Genomic DNA, 12,287 nt, shown 5'->3' with positions numbered 1-12,287 from the left:
GATAATGTATAGGGTGCTGGCACTTACTAAGGTTTCCCATGTTCTGTCACTCAGATTTGACACACATTTGCATCATACTGACTCATTCTTCAAGGAGGAATTTTGAAACTGGATGTCTTGCAAATTTGCCACCTTGCAAACCATGCCTGAAGAAAATGCAAGCTACAGATAATTGTTTGCGGGGCAGGAGAGGGGAACCAAAAAACAACCAAATACCAGAAAGCAGAGTGTGTGAAGTTTGTTCATTATGCAATGCCCCTTTTCTCCACTATCTGGGCAAAATGTCCTACTTCTCTTCCTCGGTCATTTGTTGACCCATAGTGCCCGCAGATGTTAGTTCCCAGTTGCTCACTCTGTTTCCTGTGCTTCAGAGGTGTCTTTTAGTCTGTCTGGACATACAGCTCTTGATCCATCAGTTCTTCTGTGCTACACTGGTCTTGCCACCATCTGCTCTCTGCCGTGGTTACCTGACCCATCAGGGGTCTCTATAAGGACTGACACATTGGGGTGACCATTTGTGGTGACGTGGGCACGGCCTCTGCAGCACAGCTCCAAGCGGAGACATTGACTCCGCAATACAGTTTCAAGCGAAGGCGTTCATTGCATTACACTTAACTTATGTATGTTTCTACACAAACCCAGTGCAGTCTTGTCACACTCTAATTGGTTCTTTCTACTAACACACACGCAGGCAAGGCATACAATTGGTTAATGCTAACAAACAAGCTTTTCAAGCACTTCTTAAAGTCCTGTCTGGTCTCTCTCAGTTCCCAATAAGGAGCACATTCCTAACTCAAGGGCAGAACATAGTCTCCTCATAGCCTGCTCGAAACCAAACCTTCTCCATTAATTCTTGAACCTATGCCTTAGATTTTTGGTGGTCTGGCCTTGCTGCAGAGGCATTCCTGATGGACACAGTAGGGAATTCTGCACATCTCTGGCCAGAGTTTTCCATGAGACTTGTCATCCCTTCTTTTGCTCCTACTTCCATGCTGTCTCAGCTCTGTGCTGATGAAGCTGTTTGTGCAGCCCTGTAAGGCTATGCAAAGTCCTTCTCCACTGAATCAGGGCGCTGATGGAGTTTATTTTTAACCTGGTGCAGTCTTTGCTGCATTTTGCCCCCCACCTCTAAAAACAGTCCCAATGGGATGCAGTGTGGCTGCTGGAAGGAAAGAGGACATGGGGATACAGTTTGCCTTGAGCTTTTGGAGCAAGTACTTGTTTTGACTTGAGATAAAGTGCAGTTGTAATTTCTTGCTTCAGGGTGATGCTGCAGGCTACTGCTCTACCTTGCCTTGGTTCCAAGCAGACAGCAAAAAGCCAGAGGCATCTTGGAACATCAAGGACTGAATTGGTTTAATTTCAGGCATCTAGATATAGGGTTTCCTTAGATGTTAGGAAAATAATCTTGCCTGGGATCCAGAAATAGTATTTGCTTAGATGTTAAGCTGAAGTCTTGCCTGCAGCAGGTGTAACTGCCTTTCTTTGGTCTTCTGTCTTTAGTTCTCCTGTTCTCAGATTGACTGCACACCTCCTTTTTTTCACCTAGTATGAATGTAATAGTTGTCCCAAAGACACCCCTGCTGTCCAAAAATGTAAGGTCTGAGGTCTGGTACCATCTTGGTCTTACATGGTTCTGTAGTCTTGAATGAAGTGTTGGTAAAATTCCAACTTCTTGTTTCTTAGTACACCCAACAATCTTTTTCCTTGTTGGTGTTCTCCCATTAAGCAAGTAATTTTAGTACCCTCCTAAACTGCATTTTTGTTTTGCCTGAAACTCTGAATCTGCCAGGTCAGATGTGAAAAAGGTTTTTTTACTTTATGATCTTTTAAAAAGATAGAGGCGGCTGAAATGTACTTACCCAGTGTCTGAAGTAATAAAAATATTTCACTGAAAGCCTTCAGTCTGAAGACTATTTTGAAATGCAGTGAGTGAAATGAGCTTTGCCAACTGTTCTTTTTGTTTATTTTGTTTTGTGAAGTCCTGGATGAAAACAATCAGAACATCACAATCTGTGTACCTGAATTTAGTCAAGGCCTGCACAGAGATGAAAACCTGGTTACTGGCCTGGGTACTACCATTTTGTTTGGCTGCATTTTATATTCTTGGTAAGTCTGGGGGTTTGCACTTGCTTCACTGTAAAAGGAATGTTGTGGTCCAGCTAGTGAAGGCCTCACACAGACAAATTAATGGGGAGAAGTAGAATAGAGCTGAACTGTAAGGGTCATATTCTCTTCAGTTTCACAATGGTTCAATATTTGACCCAAATAATAGAGCATATGAAGCAAATCTATTCCATTAAAGCCAAACAGAGCAGTTTACAGCTAGAGGTGGAGGAGAAAAAATTTCACACAATATCACACCAGTTGTGAGCACCTGGAAGAGACCTTGAAGGATCATCTAGTCCAACCCCCTCTGACAGAGCAGGATCAACTACAGTAGGTCATACAGGAATACATCCAGGCAGGTTTTGAATGTCTCTGGAGACGGAGACTCCACAACCTCTCTGGGCAGACTGTCCCAGTGTTCTGTCACCCTCACAGTGAAAATTTTTTTCCTTATGTTCAGATGGAGCCTCCTGTCCTCCAGCTTTCACCCACTGCCCTTTGTCCTATCACTGGACATCACTGAGAAGAGCCTGGCTTTGTCCTCCCCATACTCGTCCATCACATATTTATAAACATTAATGAGGTCACCCCTCAGTCTCCTCTTCTCCAAACTAAAGAGACCCAGATCCCTTTATTTTCCATCATGAGGGAGATCTATGTGGCTCTGTGCTGGACTCTTTCAAGTGGTTCCTGGAGGTCCTTGTTGAACTGAGTGGCCCAGAACTGGACACAATATTCCAGATGAGGCTTCACCAGAGTGGGAGGAGAACCTCTCTTGACCTACTAACCACAGCCCTTCTAATACACCCCAGGATGCCATTGGCCTTCTTGGCCACAAGGGCACATTGCTGGCTCATGGTTGTCCTGTTGTCCACTAGGACTCTCAGGTCCTTTTTTTTACCCAAGCTACTCTCCAACAAGTCAGTCACCAACCTATAGTGGGACATGGGGTTGTTCTTTCCCAGAAGCAAGGCTGTACGCTTGTCCTTGTTTCCAGCTGTCCATGATCCCTGTCTCAAGATGCTTTGATTCTGTGTTTTTTTCTATTAGAAAACATCTGTGTAATTATGTCCATCTAAAACTCAAAATTTATGTAGTCTCCTGACAGAGGCTATAACTGTTCCTTTAGAGTCTTTAAAACAAATAAAACTGTCTGGGAGGGTTTAGGGCTTTTAAACAAGGGATGAGCACAGTACTGCCATCAGAATTTGCCAGTGATCTCCTGCTCTAAAAGTCTCTTTAGGCCCATGTAGTTCTGATGCTCACCTTGTATTATTGCAGCTCACATCAATAAATTAAGGTATGCCCCAGGATGTGGAGAGAGGGAGGGAGTTGCTGTGACTTGGAAGGTGATGTGTCTCTTGTCTTGGCTGTCCAGGTTTCCATGAGACAACACTGCCTGTCTGTTGCAGGTTTTTGAGCAGGTTCTGCTTCTGAATTCACATACTGAAACTTCTTCATAATTTTGAGCTGAAAATGGGAGACTTTCTGAAGAGGTAGCACAGCTACTCTTCTTCTATAAGATATGCATGTATTCTACTCAATTCTGGTATCAAATATATGTATGTCATGTATCATTGATCTAGTTCACTTTAGAACAGTATTCTAATGCCTCAGGAGGGTGTTTTTGGAAGGCAGACACCCTTCACTTAGCCTGCAGGGAAAGTGCATCATGGAGCTAGGGAGATAAGAAGGCCTTCAAGGGCAGTGCTTTGAAGTACTGCTCACAAACCCTTGGTGTGAACACCAGAGCATTAACATCCTATGAGTAATGGGAAGTTTGCATTACATGTCCTGAAAGGGGGAGACTGGTAAAGAAATGTTTCCAATCACAAGAAACCACAGAGGATTCCCCCCCAGACAACTACAGCTGTGCAAGGAAGTGATTTCCAGTAACTGGTACACCCACAACAGTGACTGGTCATTCACTTTTGGAAACTGACTGACCAGTGACCTGTTAACTCATGGCAAAGTGAATAGAATGGAATAGAATTAAACCAGGTTGGAAGAGACCTCTGAGATTGAGTCCAACCTATCATCCAACACCATCTAATCAACTAAACTCTGACACTGAGTGCCCCATCCAGTCTCTTCTTAAACACCCCCAGTGATGGTGACTCCACCACCTCCCTGGGCAGCCCATTCCAATGGCCAATCACTCTTTCTGTGAAGAACTTCTTCCTAACATCCAGCCTAAACCTCCCCTGGCACAGGTAGAGACTGTGTCCTCTTGTTCTGGTGCTGGTTGCCTGGGAGAAGAGACCAACCTCCACCTGGCTACAGCCTCCCTTCAGGTAGTTGTAGAGAGCAATAAGGCCTCCTCTTCTCCAGGCTAAGCAACCCCAACTCCCTCAGCCTCTCCTCATGGGGCTTGTGCTCCAAACCCCTCCCCAGCTTTGTTGCCCTTCTCTGGACACATTCCAGCAAGTCAACATCTTTCCTAAACTGAGGGGCCCAGAACTGGACACAGGACTCAAGGTGTGGCCTAACCAGTGCTGAGTACAGGGGCAGAATGACCTCCCTGCTCCTGCTGGCCACACTGTTTCTGATGCAGGGCCACCTTCTTGGGCACCTGGGCACACTGCTGGCTCATGTTCAGTCTACTATCAACCAGTACCCCCAGCTCCCTTTCTGCCTGGCCACTCTCCAGCCACTCTGACCCCAGCCTGTAGCTCTGCATGGGGTTGTTGTGGACAATGTGCAGAACCTGGCGCTTGGATGTGTTCAATCTCATGCCCTTGGACTCTGCCCATCTGCCCAGCCTGTTGAGGTCCCTGTGCAGAGTTCTTCTACCCTCCAACAGATCAACTCCTGCCCCCAGCTTGGTGTCATCTGCAAATTTACTGATGATGGACTCGATCCCCTCATCCAGATCATCGATAAAGATACTGAACAGGATGGGTCCTAGCACTGATCCCTGGGGCACACCACTAGTGACTGGCTGCCAGCTGGATGTGGCACCATTCACCACCACTCTCTGGGCTCAGCCCTCCAGCCAGTTCCTAACGCATTTACAGAAATGCTGATTCAAATTGGTGGCCGTGAGGTTAATATAAAAGCATTGGTTGTGCTCAGCAGGAGGCATCTCTTCTGTATTGCTGGTTGGAGGACTTAGCTGTTTGCTGCTGTCTGGTGCTGATGAATTCACCACCTTTTAGAAGTGGCCTATTTTTAGGCTTGTGATTCAGCCTGAGTTGGCCAGTGGCTGGCTGTCAGGCTGATGTATACTTGTGCTGAAAAATCTTTTCACACGCTTAGCGTTTGATGCTTTACCCAGGCAAATGCTTAGCTTAGACATGGGAATAGCCTAGTTAATGTTTCCTGTTGGGCTTATACATATGCTGAGGGTTTTGACACTTACCTTTTTTTGTTTCTAGTTTAACCTCAACAACACGTGCAAGCTCAGAGGCGCTGAGGGGAATATATGCAGCACCTGAAACTGAAGTGAGTTCTCTGCCTTCCTCCCACAAGATTTCTGCGCAGACTTCCTCATGTGCTTTTCTTGCAGTTGTTTTCATGGCTAAGTTATCTGTTATTAGGTGAAGACAAAAGTTTGTTCATAGCTATGAGCCTCTGGACAGGGACTGAGAACACTTGTCCATGTTGGCCCATCTATGGCTCTTGTGGGTCTCATGGAGGTTCCTTTATATACTGAAATAATTTGCAGCTCTTGCAGTTGATAACATCCTGCAGACTTCTTGTAGACTTGTTATATGCACCACACAAGCTCATGTCCTCTCACTTAAAGGAGGAGTCTGCTGGGAATTGAACATTTTCAGGTCTGGTTGCCTTTGTTCTCATAGCAATTGACAATGATCTCAAGCTCCTCTCTCTTTACTCCCACACAAAAGTATTTCCTTTTATCTTGCCTACAGTTTCATCTTGGATTCTATTTCTTGTCTCCATTTCAACAGTAATGTTTTCTTCATTCCGCCTGTCTATTTCTCTGTCTGCCTCATCCTGGGAACACCCAGAAACACTGGGAAATTACTAGATTTTTGCTACAGTTACCCCTTACTTAGGCTTGCTAGTGTGTTTGGAGGAAGAATCTCCATCCCTAGCTCTCCACATTGCTGCTACTTGCACCGGCAGTTTTAACTTCTGTTTTTCCAAGTCTTTAATCAGAGCATTTGGGAGAATCTGAAAATGCAGGAGTATCTGCGTATCAGGGTTTGCTGGGTGTGGAGAAGCAAAATGTGTTTCTGGAAGCATGTTACTACTGGAGGAGCTTCACTCTGGCAGGATGATAGAACTGGGTGGGGGTACTGGTGCCAGCGCTGAGTGGCTAAGTGCCTGGTGTCTCTACACTGTCCCCAGTCCCCACAGATAGCAGCTTGCCAGCAAGCTTATCCTTAAGCACTGGGACATGCCCAGCCCGTCTTGGCCAGACAGGGCACATTCCTGCCCTGTGCTGGTGAGGGGAGTGCTGGGGACAAAACTGGCACAGCATGGACAGTGGATGTAGCCCCCTTGCTGGGAAGGCCCTGCTTGTCCACTGCAGTGCTTGCTGACAGGATTATTTCCAGATGATTTGGTTTTAAAGAGCAAAAGAAGAGCCACAGAATGTAAGTACAAAGACATGACTAGTGAAGAGCAACTAATTGCACTCTGATTACCTTCCCTGTGGCAAACAGCCATTGTCTTCTGGCCAAGAGCATGAAATGTAGTTCCACAGTTACTTGTGGTGTACAAAGGGTTTGTTGGCATCTGCGCCACACACAGCTGAGCGTTAGGAGGGGCTAGCAGTATGTGTGCCAGGATCACTGATTTTGTCACACCCTGTGTGTAAAGACTTCACTGCAGTGGTTTGAGGGAAGCCAGCACTTCAGAATGTGAGTGCAACTAAGGGGAGCTCAGGCTGGCACTATAGCTGAGTCTTGGCTTGGCAGGAGGAAGGGATGCAGAATAAGGGGTTTGTTTAAATGCTTAGCCAGTGTCTTAATGAACTTTTGGGCTTTTAGTGAGTTTATGAACTCAGTGAGTAGATGTCATCATGGATACACAGGGTAAAAACTGCCATTTGATATTTCTGTTGGTCACTTTACCTTCAAGCCTTACTCTCTGATTTTTGGAGGGGTGAGGAAAACTTGCATCTGTCCTTTGCCAACTGAGGAGAGAGTCTAGAATGCAAAGTGTAAAATTAGAAGGGTAAGTATTCATACAGGTGAAGTGTCTCAGACAAATTGGAGCACCCAGACTGTGGTTTTACACAGGGTCCTTGTACCCTTCAAGTATTCAGGTTATTCAAGCATAAGTGGTTTGACCAATCACTTAACACCCACACCACTGATTAAATAGTCATAATAAAACTTTGCAAAGCAGCTGTATTTCTGCATCATCCTTGCTGCCTGTCTGTTGATCCAGACAGCCCTGGAGTCAGTCTTGTAATGAGTCCTTATGTATGATAGAAAGTTTCAAAGACATGTCAGAGGGCCTAGGATGCTGCCTTTGTCTTGGTTGGCCAGGACTATCCTTTATCGTTCATGGACAGCTCTAAGCTTCCAAGATGCTAATCCTTATTGCCAGGGCCAGGCTGACTTACAGTTTGTTTTATATAAGCGTGAATAATACCAAAGTCTCCAGTGAAAGTCTCTGCCTCATTACAGTGCAGTGGATACTGTGCACCAATATATGTTAACAAAGTTAATGTACTTTCATACTCAAAGGACTGAGTGATACAATAATTCATGAAGGGAATTTTCCCAAGAGAGTTAATTGTCTTCATCAAACCACAGTGAAATTTAATCCCAGAGTAGGATTTTGTCAGAACAAAGAATGTTGATGACATTACAGAAAGTGCTGAGTTGTACTCGGATCTGGTGCAGAAAGTGTACTTACATAGTTATTGAGTGAACAGCATGCTTTTTTAATTTATTTTACCACTCAACATAAGAAGAGTCAATTTCAGCTGTCCTTATTCCAACAGTTAAAAAAATGTTAAATAAAGCAGTAAAACCAGCTTTCTGCTTTTACTCATTCTGGCTCCATTTCAGCAAAATCTTGCAAAGATAAGCGTTTTTGACTTACACTTGTGCAATTGTACTTTCCAGCCTATGCATCAGGGGTTTAAGTTCTTTATCTATTCATTTCAGTAGAGAATTTTTTTACTTAAAAAGCACCTAGATGCCAATCTGAAGAGATAAATCCTTTCTGAACTAGTGTGTGAATACTTTACTGTGGCTTTTCCACTACTTTGTCATAATGACTTGCACCAGTGTTTGACACTGAGTTACGTAAATTTGGTACAGTACTTCTTAAAGAATGGTTAATTTGCCCCAAATCTTACTGAGCAGGTTTTTCTGAAGCTTAGAAGCTCTTGTGATGAGCTACCTGGCAAATCCTAATTCTAGTCTTTTGCCAGTTGGAAATACAAGCCAAGCTTTTCCAAGTCTGTGTTTTTAACGTACACATAACAGATCTTCCTTCACCAACTGTTCTGCTTCTCTGCTGTAGCACAAGCTCTTACCCTTCCTGGTTTCTCTTCCACAGGTAGCTCGTTGCTGCTTTTGCTGCGTGCCTGACGGAGATGGTAATTAACATTTTCACTGCACAATCTACCTCTCTTGTGGCTTTCAGACTGAAGCCAAGGGAGTAAGAATGTAGCTGCAGATGGAGAGCTGCTTGTATCCTCATTCTGTAACATATAAAACTGAAGCAACAGATGTGCTTGAAGTTAGATTATGGAAGGAAGTGAGAGATGTAGCAATGCTGGTTTAGAATTTGGCTAAGTTAATTTGGCTTCTTGGCTAAAAACAGGCTGGTTAATAATTCCTTAAAGGTCATTGCATTGCTGCAACACACAGAGAGTCATCTCTGCTCTTTGCCTGCTGTGGGTGCAACTGACTGCTGAGTTTTTGGCTCATCAGCTCTGCAGAGACTACAGTTCAGAAGTGAATAAGGGAGTGTCCTTACCAGAAAAATATTGTACATGTAAATCAATTTAAATGGCCCAAAAGCTTCAAAACTTGACAGCAGGCTGGGAAGCTGATACAGGGCAGGATTTCAGTGGCAGTCAAGCTTAGGCTCGTGCCCTGAGGGCCAGGAAATGTTGAAGGGTTTGCTTTCCTAAACCACACCTTGGATGTTTTGCTGTGTCCCTCATGAAGCTTTCTTGGTCCTATCTCTTACAGCTGATGCTGAAGAGCACACTGCAAGCAGGGGTGGCCAGACTGTGATTTATGATGAGAAGAAAGGCACAGTGTACAGTTATGCCTACTTCCACTTTGTTTTCTTCTTGGCTTCGCTCTACGTGATGATGACAGTAACTCATTGGTTTCAGTAAGTGTATTTCTTTAAAGCTGAGAAATTTACATCTCTCTGTGTCGAGAGGGGAAGAAATGGGTATGGAAACTCCTTCCATTGGTGTGTCTCCTCTCATTAAGTATGAAGCTGGAAGAGATGTTGGAATTCTTTTCCTGGGTGATTCTTGAGCAAAACCTTCGTCTAAAAGGGTTGCTCTACTGTGCCTTGTGCCTGAGTTAACCTAGTGGAAGTCTGTGAGGAACCTAGAAAAACAGAGGACACTGCAGTCCTGGATATGAATATTGAGTTCACTGCTTCTTGTTTTTTGTTTTGTTTTTTCTTCCCTTAACAGTTATGAAAGTGCTCAGATTGAAAAATTCTTCACCGGAACCTGGTCCATCTTCTGGATTAAGATGGTGTCCTGTTGGGTTTGTGTCTGTCTGTACTTATGGACTCTCACTGCTCCACTCTGTTGCCCAACCAGAGAGTTCTCAGTGTGAATACTCTCACATCCTTCTGTGTTCTTCTTTTCTTCTTTTTCACACCTCTCTGTTACAAAGAAAATACAAGTCATTTTGTAACAAGGAAACACTTATTGCCTAATTATTGTAATGTACCAGTTAGTAACTTTTTAGTCAGACTAAACAAATGACTTTTCTACCTTTTTTAATTGTCCCAAACAAGCATTGCCCAAAGGAACAAATTGGTTCTGAAGCTTTTGTAACACTGAGTGTGGGAAACAGTTGTTGCAAAAACTGAAATAAGTTAAATGCTTTTCAAATCACTGACAATCTTTCTCTGACTTCATTGGCAAGGAAAAGAAAAGCCATGATGCAGGTTTGCCTTCTTCCTTGCTATGAATGCTAGAGTGTCTTCTAGCAGATACATGTTCCTTTTTATACTCTTTTCTTAACTTTGTCTTCTACAGTTTGCAGTGATGATTTGGACTGCTGTTTTGTACAGCAGGTAATTCTTATCAGTAATAGCCAGATAATTTTTTTTTCCAAAACATAATTAAATGCTTCTATAGAGAAAGAGACTATGTAAGAATTTGACTGCCAAAGCACCTAGTAAAAGTTGTTTATCTAAATGCTAAATATATTAAGTTATTGTATACCAAGGTTGAGAAAGGAATATACCAATGATAATAGAGTATTTATTCTATTCTAACTTTGAGAAGCACCTGAATATTTTATGCAATTCAGATCTAGTCCAATTGTTAACAGAAGGGGATTTCTACACATAAAATTTTTAAACTGAATTTTGTCCAACTTTGCTTTGCTGGATCACTGCAAGTTGTGTGTACTGCACAGGGATTTAAGATACGGTGCATTCTTCGTTCATAATGTTTGCTGTTGAGAAAATGCTGAATACAGGACTGCTGCCAATCTCTGTTAAATTTGAAAGTGGAGTGCTCATTGACTTTTCCACCCTACTATTTCAACTTGTGTCTAAAGATCTTCCAGAGTCTCCAGTTCTGTTTCCATTACTAATTTTATAATATTTTAAATGCATTGATGGTCCAAAAGGACTGTAATGTGTCATCTTCCTTGTCTGCCTATGTGTTGATTGGAAAACATTCTTACTAGCTGCTCTATTTTTGTACTCCTGTTTGCTGTTGGGATGGAGTTGAGCCAACCAAACCATTAATGGTGAATAAACTTCTTTTGGTGTATGCCTGTTCCAAGCACTGGGGTAAGCAGTCAGAAAAACAAGGCCAGAAGACACAACTGTAACAGCAGCTGCCATAGTACAAATTACTGACTTGACAATACTAAACCCTACCATGTTGTTTTTATTTGCTTTAAGCAGATGATTTGGTGGTGGAACAACAGCTCAGATGAATAAGGTTGAACCCACTGTAGTTATCTACATTCCAGTGGGATGAATTTATGACTTGTGCTCGTCCCGGAGGCTCTGTCTTCTCTCTCTCTTTTTCTAAACTCAACCAATTTAGTAGTTCTTTTTGAAGTGAGATTGAGCCTTAAATCTTCACCCAGAGCTTTCTGCAAAACAAAGAAAAGCACAACAGAGAGGCCAATGAGATGGCCAGAAGATTTGCATGCCTTATTTTTTCTGCTGCAATAATTGCTGGCTAATGTACGCCTGGTGAGTAATCCTAGTATAACAGATCTCTGTTCTGCTTGCTTTCATTACCTACCATTTTTAACTGCCTTGTTGTGGTATCCTAGGACTTCTGTCCTTCTTGGAGCTTGCTAGCAGTATGCTCTTCACAAGGCTATGCACTCTTACCTCAAGTGAAATTTACAGGTCCGCAGTTCTGTGTACTTACACTACCTACCCCACTGATGAAGAGCCTCAGAATACATCTGTTACGAGATGTGAGGGAAGGAGCAGTCTGCCCAGAGGTGACTCTTGCTGTTCTTCTTGTTTCTGCTTAGGTGAAAAAAAAAAAAAGCAGTTGAAGCTTAGCTTTGACATTGAATTGGAAAAATAGAAAACAGTTCTGAAGAAAGAAGCAGGGTTTTTTCTTTCCTTTTGCTTCTACTGGAAGGTTCTGTTCTTGCCAACAGCTCTGCTAGTGTGGGGGCCTGTCAGTGTGTCTCTGCCTGCACTTGGAATCCAGCCACACAGATTCTTCTGCACCAGAAAAAGGCCTTTGTTAATACATTCACAATCTAGAAGCCTTTATCTGTCCCATCTCTAAGATAAGAGCTTACAGGCTGTGCAGTGATGACTAACAGTTGTCCCGCCTAACTCATAGCAGCTATTCTCACGAACAGTCTTGATCCAGTGCTGGAGCTCTGAGCTGCAGCTGAGATAGTCCAGGCTCCTGTGCCTCCCTTGATGACTGCTGTTCCCTAAAGTATAGAGGCTTGCAGGATTTGCCTTCTAGTGCCATGTGCATTGTACTTGTTTTAAATTATCAATGTCTTTTTTCAGAACAATCTGGGCAAGAAGCTCTACAGAAGAAG

General features: G+C 43.4%; 1 protein-coding gene across 1 annotated transcript in view; it reads left to right on the top strand.

Annotated features, from left to right (window-relative positions):
• SERINC5 (serine incorporator 5) overlaps nt 1–11,313 on the top strand; it is a 43,116-nt gene extending 31,803 nt beyond the window's left edge. Inside the window, exons 8-12 of the mRNA XM_054178707.1 lie at nt 1,983–2,109; nt 5,487–5,553; nt 8,599–8,638; nt 9,240–9,387; nt 9,704–11,313. Coding sequence (XP_054034682.1) covers nt 1,983–2,109; nt 5,487–5,553; nt 8,599–8,638; nt 9,240–9,387; nt 9,704–9,851 — 530 coding nt within the window. The 3' untranslated portion in view covers nt 9,852–11,313. The remainder of the gene's footprint in view (nt 1–1,982; nt 2,110–5,486; nt 5,554–8,598; nt 8,639–9,239; nt 9,388–9,703) is intronic.
• The last annotated feature ends 974 nt before the right edge of the window (nt 11,314–12,287 follow it).

The sequence above is a fragment of the Dryobates pubescens genome, chromosome Z (genome assembly GCF_014839835.1).
Source record: "Dryobates pubescens isolate bDryPub1 chromosome Z, bDryPub1.pri, whole genome shotgun sequence".
NCBI classification, from domain to species: Eukaryota; Metazoa; Chordata; class Aves; order Piciformes; family Picidae; genus Dryobates; species Dryobates pubescens.
This window is presented reverse-complemented; position numbering and strand designations above follow the sequence as displayed.